Raw genomic sequence first — 24,699 nt, forward strand, 5'->3', positions numbered from 1 at the left:
TGTCAAGTTTGGTTGTCATATTTTAGTTCCAAAAATTGAAGTTGCTTGATTTGATTACTAGAGTCAACTTTGTTAGATTAGATTAGGAACAATAGAAATGTTGAGACTCGTTTGTGTTACTTTCAAGAACTTGAAGACCCGTATCAAGGAACACATCATCCTTCTGTTCGAGGTTAGTAACACAGACTTGACTTTTTCCATTTATATTTTCATTTATTTCGAGTCAGTTTATATTATAAACATGACAGACACAATATATTTTGTTTACTTGTTTCATAATATTATTACTTGGTCATTCAATGATCAATTTCCAAGGAAAGATAAACTTGTTGTTTCATATATTGGATTACAAAGTAAAGTTTAGCTATTTGGACTTCATATAATCTACATAACACTAATTGGTAAGTTGTATTATTTAGTGTAATGAAATTTCAGATTGATTCTATATATCGGGTACTATTTTTGATTACATGGTTTAAGGAAGCAGACTTGCAAAACTTGTTTCGCGGTTGAAAATGAGTCAAAGGATCTATTTTAGGACTGATCCCTTAAACATGTATCTTTACTATGACTGGTCTTAAGGATATTTAGCAGGACTGACCCCTTACCAAGCTACTAGAACCGGTCCTAAGGATCACTACTAGGGCCGGTCCTTAGTTAACCAAAAAAGTGTTCCGTTTGTTACTACTTTAGGGTATATATAGATACCGGAAACATAGTTTGGTTAAAATGATAAGTTCATGATGCCGATATAGTATTTAAACACGTGTTAAAATATTATTACTTAATGTTCAATTGATACTCAAGGTGGGGTCCGAACCAAGAATAAACATATATATTAGTAAAGTATATGTTATATGCTAGCTAATATCACGTGTCATCCAAGAGTGACTTAGGTACATGAGTTAGACTACATTTAGAATTTATTAAAACCGAAAATTAACATTTATTGAATGTCTTTAGTATATTATGATTTGGCAATTCCTTATTATCCAAACAACCTTGGTCATTACATTATAAATAGTAGAATATGTATTCTTACAAATCATCCCGTGGTACACTACCTAACAGTTTATGTGGGAAACCCACTAGTATTATTCACGCAATATTCATTGGAGAAGAGAGTATCCTAATTAGGTGAGACCTTTTTCATGGACTTTGTCTAAGGAGCTTTTAGTAGTACTGTTGGTGGGAAACTAAATAGTGTTGTTATTTTAGTTTCTGATTACGAATTTGATTGACTAACAGTGAAGTTGAACTTAGATAGATCTAGTTTGTTTATTCCGTGATCTTTCTCTTCTATTATAAGATCACTCGAACTAGTTCAAGGATCGACGATTTCAGATCTGCTTTATTAGTTCAAAACCTGAAGATAAGACTATTGATCATACATTGTTAACAGACTTTGTCCTGTGTTTGATCGATTATTAGTGGGAATCAAGTTGTCTGTGTAGGTACTTTGAAGATTGAAGACTAGAAGATTTTCTATTTGGTATTCTGATTTTTGTGAAATTATTTGCACACTTGATTAAATAGGATCGGACAAGTAGTTTATTTCGATAGACATCAAGTTTGTTGTCTAGATCGATAATCGATCTAGTTATTTCTCTTTGAGATGTGCTTTGATAGTTTGTAAACTAAGATTTATTATTTCGGTAATCTTTGTATTATTTGATCTTTGACCTACAAAGGAGTTTATATTGATTAAACGTTAGAACCTTTATACTCAACATATCTCTGATCAATTTATTGAGATTGATAGAGTGGTTACCGAAACAAGTTAATCCTTTACTGTTTCAGATTGTGATCCAAATGAGTTACCGAAGTCTTCATAGCAGGTGAAGCAACTTGAGATAGTGGACTTTATCTTGGGATTCACGTGTGTAGACCAGATTGGTTATAAACACCAGGACAATGAAGGAAATGAGTAACGAAGCAGTGTTTACTTGGTCTCAACTATACGAAGTTGTTGTAGTCAATTTGTATAGTGTCTTAATTTTGAAAGTACTCAAAACTGGACTAGTTCTCGTCTGCCTTGCAGTTTTCCTCGTCAACAAAATCTTTTTGTGTGCCTTTACTTTACTTTCCGCATTATAATTATATTGTTATAGTTATAATTAAAGTAATAGCATTATATGTTAATCAAAACTTGGTTTGACCCCATAGTGTTGATGGTGGATTTTCGACAAAGGTCAAAATCGTAAAATCATGATACTGCATGTTTCTGACCCGGCTTCAGAAACGCATGTGACAACTCATATTTTACAATCCGTGAACCGTTTCACGATCTCTGACTGAGTGAGGGTTCCTCTCAAAGCTATGATGAATATGTTTCTCGAAAGGCCTCCCCGGCTGAGCGTCGATGCTTCACACATTTCATCATCACCTTTATGTAGAATCAAATGATTGGGCGGTTCTCTAGCGATAATTGTTTGTTAGAGGGCTTAACGCCTTAAGGACGTCGACGCTGCATATGTAGAGAGACCCACCTCTATATAGAATAATGATTGGGCAGTTCTCTAGAAAAATTATTTATTAGAGAGCTTAACGCCTTCAGGACGTCGACGCTGCATGTTGTTCCCTGTCTATGTAGAGAGACCGTGTATAGATTCAGGCAGCTCTCTAAACATAATTGTTTGTTATAGGGCTTAACACCTTCAGGATGTTGACGCTGCACGTTGTTCCCTGACTATGCACCCTTCAGAACGAGTATGATGCTTCAACTATCTCATATATCGATTATGCAAATAGATTAATTCTATCGTGACATTCATCCAAAAAATTCCTAGAAAATAATCTATTATATCTCATTACTCCGTTCCCTGAATTCCCCGGTTGTATTCATGGATTAGTAATAGATAACCATTTTATTTCATTACTCCGTTCCTTGAATTCCCCAACTGGATTTCATGGATTAGTAATAGATACGCAATTCATTTTTATTACTCTGTTTCATGAATCATTCTCCGCTGAATTTGTAATAATTACTCAACAATCGGGCGTCTGGACTATCACCGAGTAAGCCCCAAGAAAATGGTTCAAGTGTACTCAACGATGATGCACGAACGAGCACTGATAGACGCATTTATGTGTCTAATTTGTCCTCAATGTTTCGTATTGTTAGTACCCGATTTCGTACTTATTATGGTGTTTTGTGTGTTTGTAGGCATTTTGGGAAATAAACATTTTTGGAAAATTCGGCTCGAAAAGTTGCCCGGGGCACCCTTGGAGGACACGTGTTATTTGGAATCTCATCGTTGGCTAAGGGACACCTCGGTTTATAAGGGGCACCTTAACTGGACAGCTGCTATTTACACTCCACAGCTGGATAAGGGGCACTTCTTCTTCTTCACGGGAGACAGAAAATTGGCGGGAATTCTTCAGTTCAAATATTTTGTTACGGCAAATTTCTGGCGGAAGATTTTGAGGCGATTAATTCAGACTCAATGCCCGGTTTTGATTGTTACAACCCTGTTTCGATTAAACAGTGGTGGTAATGTGTTTTATCTCGGCAAATTTGGGTTGTGTGCGTGGGAATGACGTGAAACATGATTGAGAGACTCACGGGATTCTGTTGGATTCGTTTTGGAAAGTTGGAGCGAGTATACAGCGTTGTCATCTCATTCTGGAACGTGTATCAATCGGTTTGGAGTGTGTAAACAACAGCTAGCTACGTGAGAAGTTAAAACAGGGAAGAAATTCCCGTATCTTGCATGAAAATAATTTTTATTGATTACCGGGTAATGGAGGATATTTGGGGAGTAATGGAGAGATATTTTGGTCATGTTGAGTATATATAGGGTGCTGGGAACTCAGAGAAAGGTGGTGGAGAGTTTGGGGAAGTTTTGGAGGCTACTGAATGAAGAAATCACGAGTTGCAGAGCTGCCATTTTTCTGCTGCTGCTGCTGATGAAGAACACCAAGAACATAAGACCCACCCTGAGCAGTCTTATTTTGCTACAAATTTTGCGACACAGCGGCAGCAGTCTTATTTTGCTACCGTTATTGCGACGCAACGACAGCAGTCTTAGAGAAACAGTATCAATGACACATATTGTGGGTCGTAGTTCTCTGGTTTGTAACAAATATAATTGTTACAAATCCGATTTTGAATTATTTCTCCATTTTCTCCTTGTAAACACCTTTTTGAGCAATGAAAAATTCCTTTGTGTTTTCACCATGCGGAGCTAGACCCCATCAATGGGACAACGGAGGAAGCAACTTTTCATGATTGTGGTAAATGAATTAATTCTTTTATTGACTTTTTTGCATTGATTTAATTGCTTTATGATTTATATTAATTATTTGTTATTTTGTTACATGCCTCATGCTTAGTTCTAAATACTTTAGATGCGTCATGTACGAACTTTAGTTCTAAATACTTTAGATGCGTATTTAGAACTAAGCATGAGGCATCTAACAAAATAACAAATAATTAATATAAATCATAAAGCAATTAAATCTATGCAAAAAAGTCAATAAAAGAATTAATTCATTTACCACAATCATGAAAAGTTGCTTCCTCCGTTGTCCCAGTAATGGGGTCTAGCTCCGCATGGTGAAAACACACTCAAAGGAATTTTTCATTGCTCAAAAAGGTGTTTACAAGGAGAAAATGGAGAAATAATTCAAAATCGGATTTGTAACAATTATATTTGTTACAAACCAGAGAACTACGACCCACAATATGTGTCATTGATACTGTTTCTCTAAGACTGTTGTCGTTGCGTCGCAATAACGGTAGCAAAATAAGACTGCTGCCGCTGTGTCGCAAAATTTGTAGCAAAATAAGACTGCTCAGGGTGGGTCTTATGTTCTTGGTGTTCTTCATCAGCAGCAGCAGCAGAAAAATGGCAGCTCTGCAACTCGTGATTTCTTCATTCAGTAGCCTCCAAAACTTCCCCAAACTCTCCACCACCTTTCTCTGAGTTCCCAGCACCCTATATATACTCAACATGACCAAAATATCTCTCCATTACTCCCCAAATATCCTCCATTACCCGGTAATCAATAAAAATTATTTTCATGCAAGATACGGGAATTTCTTCCCTGTTTTAACTTCTCACGTAGCTAGCTGTTGTTTACACACTCCAAACCGATTGATACACGTTCCAGAATGAGATGACAACGCTGTATACTCGCTCCAACTTTCCAAAACGAATCCAACAGAATCCCGTGAGTCTCTCAATCATGTTTCACGTCATTCCCACGCACACAACCCAAATTTGCCGAGATAAAACACATTACCACCACTGTTTAATCGAAACAGGGTTGTAACAATCAAAACCGGGCATTGAGTCTGAATTAATCGCCTCAAAATCTTCCGCCAGAAATTTGCCGTAACAAAATATTTGAACTGAAGAATTCCCGCCAATTTTCTGTCTCCCGTGAAGAAGAAGAAGTGCCCCTTATCCGGCTGTGGAGTGTAAATAGCAGCTGTCCAGTTAAGGTGCCCCTTATAAACCGAGGTGCCCCTTAGCCAACGATGAGATTCCAAATAACATGTGTCCTCCAAGGGTGCCCCGGGCAACTTTTCGAGCCGAATTTTCCAAAAATGTTTATTTCCCAAAAATGCCTACAAACACACAAAACACCATAATAAGTACGAAATCGAGTACTAACAATACGAAACATTGAGGACAAATTAGACACATAAATGCGTCTACCAAGCACCCAAATGCAAGAATAAGCATTCAAAAATATGGACAAACGAGAATCCTACACAAAATAGGAGAGAGAAAATAATAATAATAAAATAAAAAGAGGGGCCTAGGGACCGGGCCCGCCGGCCGGCCGGTCATGCCCCCGTGGCCGGTCCCCCACGCCTCTTCCTTTATTTTTTCTTGTTTTATTATTTTCATAATCTCATGAAGACTCCTTCATTCGAGCAAATTTCCTTCTTTGAGCAAAACTCACGGTTTCTTCATATTTTCTCTCAAACGATGAAAAATAATAAAAATAAGGGAAGGTGTCACGGGACTGGGTCACCTAGACGGCCGGCCATGCCTGGTCGCACACCTTGCAACCCCTTGTTTTTCATAATTATTATTTCCCTCATCTCATGAAACTCCAGCGTTTGAGGAAAAAACCCTAGTTTTCAATATTTGCTCAAATATTGCTCAAACCATGAAAAAAGCCAAAAAGTCAAACGATCACACAACCGACTAGGCTACTCACATTAAATACTAAAATATTATCATTTTAATATTCTTAAAATATTGATCAAATGAGCAAATTCTACATGCTAATTCGAGAAAAATCAAGAATTTCAGTCAAAGATCAAACTCTTCTGAAAACCCAAAAAATTGCTCAAACGCACACCAGAAAATACCGAAACTATCAGGACTGAGATACGGACATTATGGTGACACAGGCATGCTTCCTTGACCGACCAAGGCCGGCCCTAAGGCTTGCAAGGAGCCGGTCCCACACATCTTTATAATTCTGACCTAATTTGCTCAATTGCTCATATTGGGTCCAAACTCTTTCCAACCAACTTGGAATTTTCTCAAATGACTATCATCTGGTCCCACGACCACCAAGGGTCAGTCTTATTCCCTCTTGGTCGGTCCCTCACTTCTCCATAATTAGGTTTTATTACCTAATGCTCGGACGAGCACTATTTTAATAAATGATTAAACCAGCATTTAATCATCCTTTCACCAATTGGTCAACAAAGGACTTTGGTGCATGCTCACACGAGCACTTGGGAACTACGTGGTCGTCCATCATCCCATGTATTCGGTCCCTCCTTCGCTCAGTGATTGATTTTCAACAAATCCCCAACTGATCAACGATCGATTAAAATAATGGTTTCGAACTGCTCTGCAAATCATAATTTTAGTTTAAACACTAATAATTTTATGATTGATCCAGCAATCAACATCTTAATTAATTATATAATATTCGGTCCAGCTACCAATATTTTAATTAATATTTTATTTGGTCAAACGAGCATTCGCTCAGACGAGCAATATTTGCTCAAACGAGGAATATTAATTTAACCATCAATATTCAATAATTTTACTCAGACGCGAGCAACGTTGCTCAGAGTGGTAATATTGATTCAACTATCAATATTTAACATTTTATCATACGAGCAATATTTTCTCAAACTATCATCATGTTGATTCAAGAATTATAAGTCTCAACAGACATGTTCAATCCATGAATCACTGAGCATTCGTCAATCGTGCTCAATTCAACAAACCTTAGACTCACTGTCTAATCAATTCAACGACTGGCTAATCAAATACACGTCTGCTTTGCAGACTCCACGTTCGTGAGATATCAATCACGTCACACATGGGGGATATCAATTAGAGTTTTGGTCTGGCGGCCTACGACACGTGTGTTCATCCACGATGAGAAATGTGAGTAAGTTTTTCAAGTAGTTGAGGGAGTTAGCAAAATAGTGGGTGGAAGGATCAACGAAGTCTCCACAAGATATGGAACTGATTTTACCACGATCTCCCACTTTCCCATTCTTTCACTCAAGAAACCGTCACACTTACTGTGATCAATGTGTTTACTATTCTGACAATATAAATAAGTTCAAAATCGTTGACTAAAAAAACAACAATTCTCTCGATCAAAACTTATTCACAGAACTCAGCAGTTCATCAATTTGTAGAAACCCACAACACATCCACAATCCTTGATCATCATTGATCCTCACAATTCTAAGCTTCCCTCCTACAGATCAACCCATCTCCCTCTTTGTGACCGAATTGACTCTGAAACTTCCATTTACTTGGTTTAAGACGGAGTCCGACAAATTGATCTCTCAAACTCAAAGCACTCCCGTGAAGTGCATCTGTTTGAGGTTAAGCAGTTTGCTCAGTTGAGGAGTCTCGTCCGCACGATCGTCTCTTTACTTTCCTAAAAAACCAGCGAACCGTTTTCCCAATCTACAGATTGGCGACCACAGTGGGAGATTAATCTCTCGGTTTCAATCTCAACCTTTACAAAATGGTTGATCTTAGGTCAGGTTCAGTTACAAATCCTAACACAAACAACGCTAGCACTAGCAACAACGGTGGTACTCCAGAAACTACTCATGCTTCCAACACCGGTGTTGTTGATACCACTCCTCCTCAAACCAACATTGGAGACCATCCCCTGTTCGGCCGCTCTCCCAAAGAAATTATATAAAATCTACCTACCATAGCTAATCTCATGAAGGTGCAAGAGAGATTCTCGCCAAAAATCAGATTGACATGGCCACCACTCAGAAAGAGATGTGCAATTATCTCAAAACTCTCATTGACAAGATGTCAGAGTAAGCTCAGGAGAAAGAAAAAACCAAAGAAACATCTCCGGCTGCTGATCCAGAAGTCACTCCGATCTATGTAGCAGATGATGCTGAGGTGCACAAGGCTGCAGATAACCCACCAACAAAAGAACGTGCAGGCTTCGTCACTTGTGAGGACCTGGAACGCTTCATGGAGGATCGAGGAAAAGACAAAACACCATATGTTCACCGTCATCAACCTTCATATCCTGCTGCTACGCAAAGAATTCCTCTCCCGAAGGGCTACACTTCCCCAATGTTCACACTATACAACGGAACAGAGAATGCTCGAGAACACATCTCTCGATTCATGGAGGCACTAGGAGAGCACGAACACAATCTGAAAAAGCGGGGTCTAATAACACCACCCAATATTTCGCTTAGCAATCTGTATGGACTAACTCCGAAATACTTTTCTAGAGAATCAACTAGACAGTCAGACTCAATCTAGATTAAAGTATCTCAAGGAGTTATTATCTCTCTCTTGATTTGATTTTTACTCAAGCTAAAAATAATAGCGAGTCTTTATCAAATACAAGGAATACCTTGGACGGTACCAAAGACCAATATCCAAGGATCAATCAATATCAATCAACAACCAAAGGTTGGATTTCCAATTGATGATCTTAACGCACAACCTGTATTATTTCAATTATATAAAATATAATGCGGATAAGAAATAACACAGACACCTGAAGTTTTGTTAACGAGGAAACCGAAAATGCAGAAAAACCCCGGGACCTAGTCCAGATTGAATACACATTGTATTAAGCCGCTACAGACACTAGCCTACTACAAGCTAACTTCAGACTGGACTATAGTTGAACCCCAATCAGTCTCCCACTAATTCAAGGTACATTTGTACTCCTATGCCTCTGATCCCAGCAGGATACTGCGCACTTGATTCCCTTTGCTGATCTCACCCACAACTAAGAGTTGCTGCAACCCAAAATCGCAGACTTGATAATAAACAAATCTGTCTCACACAGAAAAGTCTATCAAAGGATAAATCTGTCTCCCACAGAAAAACCCTAGGTTTTGTTCCGTCTTAACATATAAAATCAAGGTGAACAGGAACCATGATAATCCGGTCTTATATTCCCAAAGAACAGCCTAGATTAATCAATCACCTCTCAACAATCCTTCTTGACTACACAAGCGGTTTGTCGAGGAATCACAAACAATGAGACGAAGATGTTTGTGACTTCTTTATCTTGCCTATCGGAGAACTCTCACGATCTCAAGCCAATCAATAGATGGTACTCGTACGATAGAAGATGCAAGATCAGATCACACAACTATGATAAAAGTAGTATCGGTCTGGCTTCACAATCCCAATGAAGTCTTTAAGTCGTTAACCTGGTTTTAGAGAAGAAAACCAAAGGTTAAAGGAGAATCGACTCTAGCGAGCACACTAGTATCATACAGACGTGTGGGGATTAGTTTTGCACAATGCTAGATGTCTCCTTTATATAGCCTTCAAATCAGGGTTTTTCCTTAGTTACAAAGAAATCCATATTCACCGTTAGATGAAAACCTGATTTAGATTCAAGCTAATATTTTTCAACCGTTAGATCGAAAACTTAGCTTGTCACACACACTTGGGTAGACGTACTGGGTTTATGAAAACCATGCCCAAACGTGTACGTGTATGTTGGTTCAACATAGTAACCCAAAAGCTTAACCATATGAGCAATTCATATTAACCTAGTTCTTCTTCACCATAACTAGTTCAATTAACTCAAATGTTCTAGTTAGAGAGTTGTTCAATTGCTATGAGATCTTATGTAACTACACAAGACACAATTGAAATAAAGATGATTCGATTCGATGAATCGGCTCATGAACTTTATAGCCACGGTTTGCATAAAGAATTCCTTAGTAATTTAAGTTTCATGTTCAGAGCACATCTTTAGATCATAACCACTTAAGCTCACAAACAAGTTCGCAGACTTAAGGAAACCGGTAGAGTTTTCCAAACTCAGCAGAAAATCTCGGCAAAGAGACTTCCGCCAGTTCGCGGACTAAAAACGCAAACGAGTTTTTGGAAAATCCCAGCATAAATTCTCGGCAAGAGAACTTCCGTCAGTTCGCGGACTTGGCAGAGCCAATTCCTCCGGTTTCTCTCAATCAACAAAGTTCGAAAACTTCGGATTAAGGAATACATGGTTATGTAATCTAAACTCTCATTCCAATTATTGTGACATTCTCAGAGGACGTTATATAGCCGTTATTCACAGTCCGTTTCACGTCAGAGCAATTCTCAAAGTAATTGAAACTTTTCATTACTTTCGTCACTAGGTGAAGATAAACTTGATCAAAGCGAAACGCTTTACCAACACACGATTTCGAGAAAAACATAAGTAGTGAATACTCAGCTCGAAATGTCAAATGTGTATGATCCAGTCTATATAGCATACGACTTTTTGTCTCATAAGAAGTAGGAGATAGAATATATAGACTTTTGAGTGATATATAAGTTCAAGTCTCCACATACCTTTTTGTTGATGAAGTTCCACGGTTCCTTGAGTAAATCTTCGTCGTTGTATGATGAATCGCCATGAAGTCCTCGAGCTTAACTACACTTTTTTATCCTAGTCCGTGACTTAGCTATAATAGACTAGAAATCAAGACTCATAGTTTTGATCACTAACATTGACAAACATGCTTGACATAGCAACGCATGCGAGGTCGACCGACCTATGCTCTAACAATCTTCCCCTTTGTCAATTTTAATACATATGAAATACAAAAAAGATAAACTTTAGTGGCTCATATTACATAGTCTAATCTTCAACGTTCCTTGAAATCTTCGTCTTTCCAAGTACTCCAATGTTCCTAAAGGTTGTAAGTTTAGCACCACCGTTATTGAAGATCCGTAGCTATAACAATGAGAGAAATCGAGATTCTCGATTTTTTTTTGCTGAATCACATTTTTTATTGATTGAAAAACAAAGTCACAAGACTAAAACAGGACTGACTCATGGCTGTTACATAGAAACAAAATAGAAATTACAGACTCAAGAAATAGAAAGCTAATAGAATGTTAAATTTTGAAAAAAAAGCATGATTTGGCTCTCATATGTGAGTCCAGATCTGCTTACTGTCATTCTGTAACTGCCTTCATGAACTTGCTGAATGATTCTACTTTTAAATCTATCGAGATTAGGCTTAATTTCACTAAAAAACTTGGCATTTCTCTGAAACCACAGCTCTTTCATAGTAGCACAATCAGCTGTCATCCACATCCGTTTTACCATTGTACCTTTGTGTTTTGCCACCTGACAAACATCTGTAAATGGTTTAGGCCTTGAAAATCCAAAAACCATAGTCAACCAATCCCAAACTGCAACACTGAACTCACACTCCCAGAGAGTATGATTCATATTATCTTGATCTTCACAACAAATGCAGCAGATGGAAACCATTTCAAATCCCCTCTTCACCATGATAGTATCATCTACATAGACTTCTTGTTGCAGCTTCCATACATTGCTGGCAATACTAGGATGAATAAAATGCTGCCAAATATATTTTGTCCATGATAAAACTGGCTTATGATGTCTTATTCTTTCAACTGCAGAATGAGTTGAGAAAGTACCATTTTTATCAGCATTACATAATCTTATATCACCACCACCATGAACTGCAGGCAACTGATGATTGGAGATAAGTGGTTGCAATTCAACTGGAATGTTCCACTGACCTTCAGATAAAAATGCATTCACTTTCAGACCAATATTGTGCTTGACATAATCTATATAACCAATTTCATTTATCAATGGATTTTCTCCCAACCAAATATCAAACCAAACTGAAATGTATGAGCCATCTCCAACTTTCCATCTGATATCATCTTTTAAAGAATTCCAAGCCCATTTCAGTCCTTTCCAAATTGTGGATTGTCTCCAATTTGATGTCCATTGGCCATATCTATCTTGAAATTTTGCAGATAAAAAAAATGCCCATTCTTCATCTGAATTTAAAATTCTCCACATGAGCTTCATTAACAATGATTGGTTGACAACTTTTAGTATTTTAATACCTATACCACCTTCCTCATAAGGGGTGCAAACTTTTTTCCATGAAAGAGTTTTGAATTTTTTTACGTCTCCATCTCCAGTCCACAAGAAATTCCTTACAAGTTTTTCACATATTTTAATCATAGAAGAAGGCCATCTATAAACTGACATGTTATAGATAGATAAGTTACTAAGAACAGATTTAACTAGCACCAATCTATCATGAAAAGATAGTAAGTTACCTTTCCATGATGCCAATTTGCTTTGAAGAACTTCAATTATATGCCAAACCATTGCAGATGTAACTTTTCCTGGAGCAAGATATACCCCCAAATATTTGTCAGGGAATTTGGCTACTTCCATGTGTAACATGTTACTAATCAATTGCCTTCTTATATGTGAAGTACCATCCACAAATAGCTTACTTTTGTGTTTGTTAATGATCTGACCAGAAACAGCTTGATATTCATCTAGTAGTTTAAACAAATTCTTAAGACTCTTCTTACCTCCACTACAGAATATGAATACATCATCTGCAAAAAACAGATGAGTAGGATGTATTCCATTCTTCATAACCATTGGTTGCGTCTCACCTCTTTCCAATAAAGCAGAGATGTTTCTTCTTAAAACATCTTCCATCAGAACAAAGAGAATTGGAGAGAGTGGATCACCCTGTCTCAAGCCTCTCCCCACAGAAAAAAAATCCACATGGGCCTCCATTAACTAACACATAAATCCTTGCTGATTTAAATAGAATGATTAACCACTCACACCATGCTTCAGAAAAACCATATTTCAAAAGAACATTAGTAAGAAAATCCCAACTTACTGAGTCATAGGCCTGAGAAATATCAAGCTTAATTCCTACATTACCTCTCCTTCTTTTGAATTTCATCTCATTGACCAACTCAGAAGCAAGCAAAACTTGCTCATGTATGTTTCTTCCCTTTATATAAGCTGCTTGCTGAGGAGATATTAACTTTTCCATAATCCCACTCATTCTTTTGGTGATTATCTTAGTAAAGATCTTGAAAACCACATTATTTAATCCAATTGGCCTAAATAGACTAGCAGTTTTAGCTCCTTGAGTCTTAGGCAACAAGAATAAGAAACTTGAGTTCATCCCTTTTGGTATAAATCTTCTCCTCCAACAGAATTTGATAGCTGCTACCAAGTCATTTTTGATAATGTTCCAACAACTTCTAAATAAGATACCAGAAAAACCATCAGGACCAGGAGCACTCTCTGGATCCATGTCAAAAATGGCAGCTTTAATTTCCTCCTCTTCTGGAAGTATATCTAATTTTTGCTGATCTTCTTCAGTAGTGAGTTTTGGTATAACATCTAGCAAATTTTCTGCTCCACTCACAGGCTGAAATTCAAACTTCTTTTGAAAGTGATCAACCAAAGCTTCAACTATTTTGTCTTGATTTGCAACTACATTACTCTCAGTGTCTTCAAGCTCACTAATCATGTTTTTGGCATTTCTTATTTTCATTTTAGTATGAAAAAAATTGGTATTAGTTGAACCTTCTTTTATCCACTTGAATCTATATTTTTGCCTTATCAGAGTATTGGCTTGAGTTTCTCTACTAGCATGTTCATTTTGAGCTTGAACTAAATTAGCAAGAGCATCCTCATCAAATGGATTAGCATATGAAATTTGAGTTGCCAAATTTACTTTATCTGCAGCTTCCTTAATCTTTACCTGAACATCACCAAAGACTTCCCAGTTCCATGTGTTGGGAACCTTTTTTAACTCCTTCAACTTGTGTAGAAACTGAAAAGCAGGATCCCCCACTACATTTTGAGACCAACAATTTGATACAACTTGCATAAATTCTGGATGACTGAGCCATATTTTTTGGAATTTCCTTGGAGTGTTTTTTGGTTTTGGAATATTAGCACATGCTCCTAACAAAGGTGCATGATCAGAGACAATTCTCATGCCAACATTATACCCCCAATCACTATACATCTGCAACCATTTTTGATTAAAAACAACCCTGTCTAAATTGCATAAAATTCTCCCGCTTCCATGTTGACAATTAGACCATGAGTATTGTAATCCAGTTTTGGGAGCTTGCAATAACTCACACTGATTTAGGCAATCATTAAATTCTAACATTGAATTTATGTTAGGTACTCTACCACCCACCTTCTCATCTTGAGTGAGTACTGCATTAAAATCACCTAAAATAATCCATGGTTTATTAAGATCACTTATAATCTTCATTTCTGACCACAAAAACCTTCTCTGAATAACTTTGGCATGTGCATGAACACCAGACACTAACACATCACCAACACTTACAGTTAACATCTGACTAGAAACTGAAATAACTTGAGGTTGTTGTATACCTTTGTTCCAGAATAACCAAATATTTCCTTTCGTACCAGGACTACAATTATGTATGACCATTTTTTCCATACCAGGAATATTCAATTTACTACAGAAAGAAGAACTACAAACAACCTTAGGCTCAACAACCCAAACTAAAGAAGGACTAAATTGATTGATTAAAGACCAAAGTTTATCCTGGGCCCTTACTCTTCTTAGTCCCCTGATATTCCAAAAAATTATCTTCATTGTTTAAGATGGGGATCCTTAGTTCCCCCTTTACCAGGCTGTTTTCTAAAATTATACTTATTGTTTTGTGGAATCTGACCACTTACCTTTGAAGGAGCATTAAGACTTTTATGAGCTTTAACTAAAGCAGAAGTACTAGTTGAAGTAGATGTAACCATTTCCTTCTCAACTACTTTAGCCCAAGAAGTAACTTGTATTGGAACCTCTTCAAATGTACCATTTGTACCATTAATAAATTTGACAGTACTGTTATTCAAGGTATTTGCTTCAACAACTTTCACAATCTTAGGAGTTTCCATAATTACCTCTTCAAGTACTTCTTCTTGAGGAACATTTTCTAAAGCACTGAATTTGCTTCCTTGTGAAATAATTTCCACATTTGAAGAATTGGTTTGAACAACATCCTTATTTGAATCTACTACTGAATCTTCATGTATGACAGGGTTACAAATATCAAAAGGTACTTGTGGCTCCCTTCTTTGATCATTTTTAGGAACACTTTCCACAGGTTTTTCTTGTTCTGTGTTTTTCTTAAATTTGCATTCAGAGTTCAAATGTCCCACAATCTTACATGAGGAGCAAAATTTTGGACAATCTGGAATCAGCACATCCTGAAAGAAGCCTCCATATTTGGTTCCAATCCACACTTTACTAGGGATATGCTGAGAGAAATCAACCTCAACCAAAACATTTGCATAATATCCTACCTCACATCTAGTTGTAGCATTATCAATCTTGAGTGGAGTTCCAATTTCCTTACATATTGTAAACAAAAAATTTTCATTCCAGAATTCCAATCCCAAACCAGGAAATCTAACCCATACCATTGCTTTAGAAGTTCTTTGACTTGCTGGCCTGAAGTTGTAAACCCAGTTCCTAACCTGTAAAATCTAATTCAACACTTCCCATCTCTGAGATTTGATATATTGTTTATCCTGATCATTATCAAGCTTAGTTGCAAAAAAAACCCTTCCAAGAGGAATGAGTTTACAATCACCCACTAACTTCCATTGACTCCTTAAAATAACTGAAGCATCAACAAATTTAATCTTCTGTAAATCAATCCTTCCAATAAGAGAAAACTTCCAAGGATCTAAACTTTTTTCAAACAAATCATCTGGTAATTGAATCGAAGGAATTTTCTTAAAATTTTCTCCATTACTAAAGCTATCCATTTCAGAACTATGATGATTAATCGAAGTATTTTTGGGACAATCCATGTAAACACTTCAATTAATACTCAATAATCATTGTAAATCAAACGAAACAGATAAGATTTTCACCTGAATTAAATGCTTCAAGCCCTGAAAACGAGATCTGGAAAAGAGAATTTTCGCCTGAGTTGATCGCCCGATTCGCATAGCGTGACTTAGTCCAATTTCGAAGAAAGTTCCCGCAAATCGAGATTCTCGATTATTATTATACAGTGTCATAGTATCATTATGTAACATCAAAGTCCAATTGCATCACGACTTTAACAACAATACTATGGTGATATGTATCACTCCCCCTTAGTCAGTACTCCATCTCGATCATGGAAACCACTCCCCCTTACACAATGATCCGAAAACCATATGTATTTGTAGTGTGAACTACATTCTTTCTCCCCCTTTTTGTCAATAAAATTAGCAAAGGTAAAAGAACGGGATAATAATGAAATTTCCACAAGAGACATTTCATAGACTAAAAGAAAAAAAATACATACCAACTTAATTTAGATGCAATCATAAACCGAAGCTAAATGCATTCATCAAGGAGTTTTAAGATACAAGATAACCCCTATAAAATTCCACAGCCGCACACCCCGCAAGATATTACCATTAAGCACAAGTTCAAAAGAACTCTCCCCCATTTGATGTCATTCCCGAAAGAACAACAAGAGCGACCTTAATTTTGAAAGAAAAGAAGGATTTTTTAATTGGACACCAAAAACCATGGAAATGATTTTCTCTATCCCAAACTCAATCAAATTAATCACAAGTAAACCCATGATTAATTTAATCGGAATACGTAACTAAATCAAACCACAAAAGTGATCAATTTAATTGATTGTGATCAACATAAGAAAACTTAGGAAGCTACGACTAAGATAATCATACGGAGATGACTAACTTAATCGTTCAAATACTCAACATAAGGAAAGCTGTACAGAATATACGACTACATTAACCAATAGAACATGATTAGTATAACCGTTCATATACTCAACACAAGAACTTGTGGAATATATGAAAAACTCAACTAGATTAGTTACAAGAGAACCTATAATTAATCTAATTGTAATACACAACCAAACTAATCACCGAAGCAATCAATTTAATTGTCAAAAGATTTTGCTCGACAAAAGAAGACTTTCGGAGCAAATAACTAAATAACCAATCAAGATGATTAATTTAGTTCAAGCATGTTTAAAATATAGCATCTCATGGAACAACCAAGAAGGCCAATATTAATCGACATAGTTGTAAGGTGCTCAACATAAGATACACAATGGAGCCTTCACGGTAAAACATAACAAAATGGATCAATGAAGATCAATACCGTGGATAACATACAAGGATCTATTCTATTTTCCATCACTATTTGCATAACGACATAATAGACTTTATCCTTGTCAAACAAAAAAATTCATCCTATTTTCCATCAAATAATTGACTGCATAGGCATAAATTTTTTAATTGTCAAAAGTCCATTCGTCCTTTCATCAATACGAATACCAATTTATGAACGACTTTACTTTTGACACAATATGGGACCTTCAAGTTCACGGACGCAAAAAATACATATCCCATAAAAATATTGCAATACTTCAAAACAGATTAATATTGCAATAATATCATCCTCCAAATAATTTTAGAATTTGAAAACCAATAAACCTAAAAAAAAAACATAAGAAGATGAAAACAAAAATAGCTATGTGTAGTCACAATTTTCGCTATTCAAAACGCTAGTTATTCTTCCAACTAATCCAAAAAGAAGACTTACTAGGTATTTATACCTCTTAACAATCATTTCACTCACCTTGAATAATCTTCTCCTATTCTCTATATTCTTCAAGCTCATCTTCGATTAGGTCAATCCTGGATTCAAGACTATCCATTTTCTCCTCAAGTCTTTTGGAAGAAACTTCAAGTTCATTTTTCAGAGCACGAACTTGTTCCAAGACGAGATTCACGGTTAAAGAGAGCTTATCAAACTGAGAGACAGTAGGGTTCTCATCATAAGAAGAGACATGTTTGTCGTAGCACGTCTCATTGTCAAAAGAATCGAAACGAATCCTTTTTGAAGGAAAAAGAACTGTCCATACATCACTTTCTTTACTTGAAAGACTAGAGGAGAACATGATAGAGAAGATGAAATGAGAGTGCTGAAGAGGTAGAGCTTTTAAAAGGAATACATGTGTAGAATTCCCAGAAACACCCTTTTTACCAAACCCTAACAGAAGTTGGTTATCCAAAAAGCTGAAGCCGTTCACGAACAAGACCTGGTAAAAGCACAAACAGAAAATAACAAGATTATATTACAGTCCTCTTGTATATCATGATTCTTGTATAATAGGAATAAAATACAAGAATCATTTTTCAACAAGATTTCTGAGCATAAGGCCTCCAATCCAAGGTTGGACTGGGATAATCTTTGCAAAGAGAGAAACCACCCATTCCAATAGGTTTCTGCTTATCTATTTGAAAAGGAAAGTTATGAAGAACTTTCCTATCCATTGTAGTCACAGCTTTAAAAAACTTGACTGCAAATCTTTGCAAATCCTGCACCATTTTTGAAAACACCTTTTGATGAAAGGTAGACTTCCTTTTCTTTTTCTGCATATAATGGTTAGTCGAGCATGACTGTTTTTGATTTATCGTGCTAAGATGATCCTGAGATGAACTCACATGAACAGAGAGATTTGGTAGAGCCTTCTCCGAGAACCTTATGGAGTTCAACACAAAATCAGGAGAGGTTTGCTGACCCCACTCATGAGACACAGACAGACATGTCATGAAGGAATTATGAGAATGATTTCAGCAAAAATACTGTGAGAGCAATCATACATTTTCTCAGGACAATAATCAAGAGTATTCATCCATGATTTAGTTATCTCTCTTACCTCCGTTTCTGGATCTTTCGAAGTGACCTGAACACTTTTATAGCACGTGAGACCATTTTCATTTGTACGGCTTTTTTGGATATTCTTATCCTTTACATTGACTAACGGAGTTTCTTTTTGAGACTTTCTTTTACTACGTCTGAGTATTTTCTTAAGTTTCTGTATAAACAGAGACAACGTAGAAATAAAACAATTCTTACTTTTCTTGTTCGTCAATTTAGGACGACAGGTCTTACAATCAGGAGAAGTGACGTGATTGCTAAACAATATATGGTCACCTCTTGACATGTATTCGCGATCGAAAATTCTAAGTTTTCCGACAAGTGTGTTTCGCGAAAGAGTATTAGGGTTATTTCCCTCAACGATGGCATGTTTTTTGGACTCGTATCTGGATAGCAGCGATCGGAGGATTTTCATCACAATTTCCTTTTCAGGAACGGTCTTACCCAATGCACATGATGCATTAACAATTTCAGACAGTTTGTGATAAAAATTGTCAAACGATTCTTCTTCTGCCATATAAAGGTCTTCCCATTCGGAATTAAGGTTTTGAATCCTAGCTTCCTTTTCACTAGGGTTACCTTCAAATACACTTTCCAAAGTATCCCAAGCTTCTTTAAATGTCGTGCACAAGGCCACATGATGTCGAAGATTTGGGGTAATAGCATGTAGGATGGCTTTTAGCCCGTCGGAGTTTTGCCTTGCAGCAATTAACTCGGCAGCATTATACATAAGAAATTCTTTAGGTACAAATGCATCTCTTTCCATAAAAACTGGAGTTTCATAGCCATTCACAACATAGATCCATGATTGGAAGTCGCGCGACTGAAGAAATGTGCGCATAACAACTTTACACCATAGATAATTTGAGCCATCGAAGACTGGTGGTACGTTTATAGAGATAGCACTTCCGTCCATAGAGTCAGATCGCTACAAACATGGACTTCTTAGGTCTTAAACGTGTTTTCCTGCTCTGATACCAATTGAAAAAGCGGGGGTCTAACAACACCACCCAATATTTCGCTTAGAAATCTGTATGGACTTCCTCTGAAATACTTTGCTAGAGAATCAACAAGACAGTCAGACACAATCTAGATTAAAGTATCTCAAAGAGTTAATATCTCTCTCTTGATTTTATTTTTACTCAAGCTAAAAATAATAGCGAGTCTTTATCAAATACAAGGAATACCTTGGACGGTACCAAAGACCAATATCCAAGGATCAATCAATATCAATTAACAACCAAAGGTTGGATTTCCAATTGATGATCTTAACGCACAGCCTGTATTATTTCAATTATATAAAATATAATGCGGAAAAGAAATAACACAGACACCATAAGTTTTGTTAACGAGGAAACCGCAAATGCAGAAAACCCCCGGGACCTAGTCCAGATTGAATACACACTATATTAAGCCGTTACAGACACTAGCCTACTACAAGCTAACTTCGGACTGGACTATAGTTGAACCCCAATCATTCTCCCACTAATTCAAGGTACAATTGTACTTCTACGCCTCTTATCCCAACAAGATACTGTGCACTTGATTCCCTTTGCTGATCTCACCCACAACTAAGAGTTGCTGCAACCCAAAATCGCAGAGTTGATAATAAACAAATCTGTCTCATACAGAAAAGTCTATCAAAGGATAAATCTGTCTCCCACAGAAAAACCCTAGGTTTTGTTCCGTCTTAAGATATAAAATCAAGGTGAACATGAACCAATTGATAATTCGGTCCTATATTCCCATAGAACAACCTAGATTAATCAATCACCTCTCAACAATCCTTCTTGACTACACAAGCGGTTTGTCGAGGAATAACAAACAGTGAGACAAAGATCTTTGTGACTTCTTTATCTTGCCTATCGGAGAACTCTCACGATCTCAATCCAATCAAAAGATTGTACTCGTACGATAGAAGATGCAAGATCAGATCACACAACTACAATAAAAGTAGTCTCGGTCTGGCTTCACAATTCCAATGAAGTCTTTAAGTCGTTAACCTGGTTTTAGAGAAGAAAACCAAAGGTTAAAGGAAAATCGACTCTAGCGAGCGCACTAGTATCACACAGACGTGTGGGGATTAGTTTTGCACAATGCTAGATGTCTCCTTTATATAGACTTCAAATCAGGGTTTTGCCTTACTTACAAAGCAATCCATATTCACTGTTAGATGAAAACCTGATTTAGATTCAAGCTAATATTTCTCAACCGTTAGATCGAAAACTTATCTTGTTACACACACTTGGGTAGAAGTTTACTGGGTTTATGAAAACCATGCCCAAACGTGTACGTGTATGTTGGTTCAACATAGTAACCCAAAATCTTAACCATATGAGCAATTCATATTAACCTAGTTAGAGAGTTGTTCAATTTCTATGAGATCTTATGTAACTACACAAGACACAATTAAAACAAAGATGATTCGATTCGATGAATCGGCTCATGAACTTTATGGCCACGGTTTGCATAAAGCATTCCTTAGTAATTTAAGTTTCATGTTCAGAGCACATCTTTAGATCCTAACCACTTAAGATCACAAACAAGTTCGCGGACTTAAGGCAACCGGTAGAGTTTTCCAAACTCGACAGAAAATCTCGGCAAAGAGACTTCCGCCAGTCTGCGGACTAGGTTCGCGGACTGAGTTCACGGACTAAACACGCAAACGAGTTTTTGGAAAATCCCAGCAGAAATTATCGGCAAGAGAACTTCCGTCAGTTCGCGGACTTGGCCAAGCCAATTCCTCCGGTTTCTCTCAATCAACAAAGTTCGAAAATTTCGGGTTAAGGAATACATGGTTATGTAATTTAAACTCTCATTCCAATTATTGAGACATTCTCAGAGGACGTTATATAGCCGTTATTCATAGACTGTTTCACGTCAGAGCAATTCTCAAAGTAATTGAAACTTCTCATGACTTTCGTCACTAGGTGAAAATAAACTTGATCAAAGCGAAACGCTTTACCAACACACGATTTTGAGAAAAAGATAAGTAGTGAATACTCAGCTCAAAATGTCAAATGTGTATGATCCAGTCTATATAGCATACGACTTTTTGTCTCATAAGAAGTAGGAGATAGAATAGATAGACTTTTGAGTGATAGATAAGTTTAAGTCTCCACATACCTTTTTGTTGATGAAGCTCAACGGTTCCTTGAGTAGATCTTCGTCGTTGTATGATGAATCGCAATGAAGTCCTTGAGTTCAACTACACTTTTCTATCCTAGTCTGAGACTTAGCTATAATGGACTAGAAATCACGACTCATAGTTTTGATCACTAACATTGACAAACATGCTTGATATAGCAACGCATGCGAGGTCGACCGAGCTATGCTCTAACACAATCATGTCGTCTGTCTGAAGGAATTCTCGAAATCTCTGACGGGCCGAGCATACATCTGGTACAACAACATTGCACCTGGGAGCATCGCTAGTTGGGGAGAAATGGTTAACGCCTTCTACAGGAAATACTTTTTCGTCTCTGAGAAGATTACTCTCTATGACTTAGGAAGAATGGATTAAAAGAACATTGAACATCCGAACGACTACGTGAAGAGGTTCAGAATTCCAGCTTTGGATTGTCATGACCCTAATGTCACTGAACAACAATTGGTGGACTTGTGAATCAACGAGATGATACCAGTCTACAGAGCTTTACTGGAGAATCTGCAATTCCATACTTTCTCAGAACTTCATGAAGCAGCCAAGCGATCAACAACTACTACTCCAGCCTTACTTGAAATAAGAGGAACTGCAAAAGTCGAGGAACCACAAGGAAGTGCCAGGCACCTGATCAAAAAGCAGTACAATATCTAACCTTCCATGAATGTTGCTGAAGGAAGCAAGAGGAAAGCCGAAGCACAGTAGCATAAGAATGCTCCAACGTCCCATCCTACAAAAACACCAAGGAAGGACAGTCAGGCCCGAAACACAAGAGCACCGGCTTAACATCAACAAAATGACCAGGAAGAACCAGAGTTTCCTTTTCCCATTGAAGAGGTGATCGATTTATTAGAAGTCTGGATTCAAGACGGTGCGATCAAACTACCTCCCGTCAGGAGAGAGCCGACAAAGGAAAAAATTGAGAATCCGTACTACTGCCGATTTCATAGGTATGTCAGTCATCCAACAAGTGATTTCAGAACTTTGAAATGCATATTCAAAGAAAAGGCCGATTCACGAGAACTGGGGACTGAAGGAGTACACAAGAATCCTCTCCCAATCAGAACCTTCACACTCTCTGAACAACCAGTCAAAAAAGAAGTTCAGTCATTGATCGAGCACATCTGCGAATTGCTTTATCTATCAAAGGCTCAAAGGATGTACATGTTTGCAGCTTTGAACCATATAGTGCCCTGGAAACGACTCTGCACTCCAGAAATGCTCCCTGAGACTCCAGTCACTGACAAAGAGATGTATGACTGGGGACTGCTCACCACAGTCAATCTCAAAGGAAATAAATTCAAGCGAGCGTTGGTCGATGTTGGCACTGCTGTCAATATCATCCCTCTGAAAACTCTCAGAGCTGCAAGCATCACTCGACAAGAAGCCACTCATGCTCCCGTTTCAGTCAAAGATCATGAAGGAGTCTCCAGGGATGCGTATGGTTACATCATTCTCAAGATGAAAACTGGTTCAACCTCGGCAGAAACCAAATTTCACATAATTAGGGAGGACCCAGGATACTATATGATCCTTGGACGAACATGGATTCATGCTGAAAAAGTGACTCCCACAGCTTCAATCGCACATTTATCTGTTGAAGAAAGCTCCAATTCAGAAGATTTAGAGGATACTCGATCATTCGAGCATATGGATGAAGTCAAAGCCTTGATGGAACTGACGCAAAAACCTGAAGAAAATGCGCATGTTTCATCAAAAGGTTCCGCACTCACGAAAGTCTTATTTCCCCTCATTCGTCCATATTATAAACTTTCAAACATGTTACCCTGGTCCGGGGATCCAATCTTGCTAATAACCTAGCACTCACCAAACGCTAACAAAGTCAGAAAGCTTCGACAACACGAGCATGGAACCCCATCATCATAGGGATGCCGAATCAGCAGAAGATCTCTAGGTCACGAACGATCAAGCCTAACAAATTTCATGAAGGGGATTTAGTTCTTAAAGCAACGAAACACAATTTCCATTATGCAAGAAACTCTAATTGGGAAGGGCCTTTTATGGTCGCTAAGTCCGTGGTTGGTGGATACTACAAACTGATCAACATGGATGGCAGGACCAGCGTGCCAGTGATACATGAGAATTGTCTCAAAGCCTTTGACGCCTGAGGCATTCAGCGTCTTGGGATGTTATTTACTCAAGGAACGAACAAATGCTCGAGACGCCCAATGCATTTTAGGATTTTCTTTCACCTGTATTTTCAATTCCTCCAAAACGTTGCAATACTTGCATCCAGTATTTTAATTCAGTAATTTATCAAAGTTCTTTTATTCAAAGAAAAATCTCTATCAAATCCGAAAGAAAATCCTCAATCACTAACTTATCCAAAACCAATCAAAAATCAAAACCAAAGTAAAACCTCACATCTCGCAGAAGTTCAAGATATTATGGAAAGGAAACTAAAGGAAATCAGCAAAGAAAGATTTTTGCTCCTCTGCAATCTTCAGGTCTCGCAAGGCTGCTTTCTCCCGCTCCAACTCTTCCACCAACTGGGCGACTTTAG

The 24,699-nt window shown here is 37.4% G+C and overlaps 2 protein-coding genes across 2 annotated transcripts; both read right to left on the reverse strand.

Annotated features, from left to right (window-relative positions):
- Window positions 1-11,274: 11,274 nt before the first annotated feature.
- On the reverse strand, window positions 11,275-14,737 carry LOC113360373. Its single transcript, XM_026603885.1, has 3 exons — window positions 13,145-14,737; window positions 11,398-13,038; window positions 11,275-11,280 (listed from the first exon to the last, which is right to left on the reverse strand). Exons 1-3 carry the CDS (start codon window positions 14,735-14,737, stop codon window positions 11,275-11,277), a joined length of 3,240 nt encoding a protein of 1,079 aa, XP_026459670.1.
- Window positions 14,738-14,901: 164 nt separating this feature from the next.
- Window positions 14,902-15,732, reverse strand: LOC113360374. Its single transcript, XM_026603886.1, has one exon. It carries the CDS (start codon window positions 15,730-15,732, stop codon window positions 14,902-14,904), a length of 831 nt encoding a protein of 276 aa, XP_026459671.1.
- Between the last annotated feature and the right edge of the window lie 8,967 nt (window positions 15,733-24,699).

The sequence above is a fragment of the Papaver somniferum genome, chromosome 3, assembly GCF_003573695.1.
Source record: "Papaver somniferum cultivar HN1 chromosome 3, ASM357369v1, whole genome shotgun sequence".
In the NCBI taxonomy this organism is placed as follows: Eukaryota; Viridiplantae; Streptophyta; class Magnoliopsida; order Ranunculales; family Papaveraceae; genus Papaver; species Papaver somniferum.

Excerpts from the sequence above, each read along its gene's own strand:
- LOC113360373 (XM_026603885.1), bottom strand. The coding sequence starts at position 14,737 with ATGGTCATACATAATTGTAGTCCTGGTACGAAAGGAAATATTTGGTTA. Across the intron at positions 13,039-13,144 it reads TTTCTCAGGCCTATGACTCA|TTAATGGAGGCCCATGTGGA; the intron begins GTAAGTTGGGAT and ends TTTATGTGTTAG.
- LOC113360374 (XM_026603886.1), bottom strand. The coding sequence starts at position 15,732 with ATGGTATGGGTTAGATTTCCTGGTTTGGGATTGGAATTCTGGAATGAA.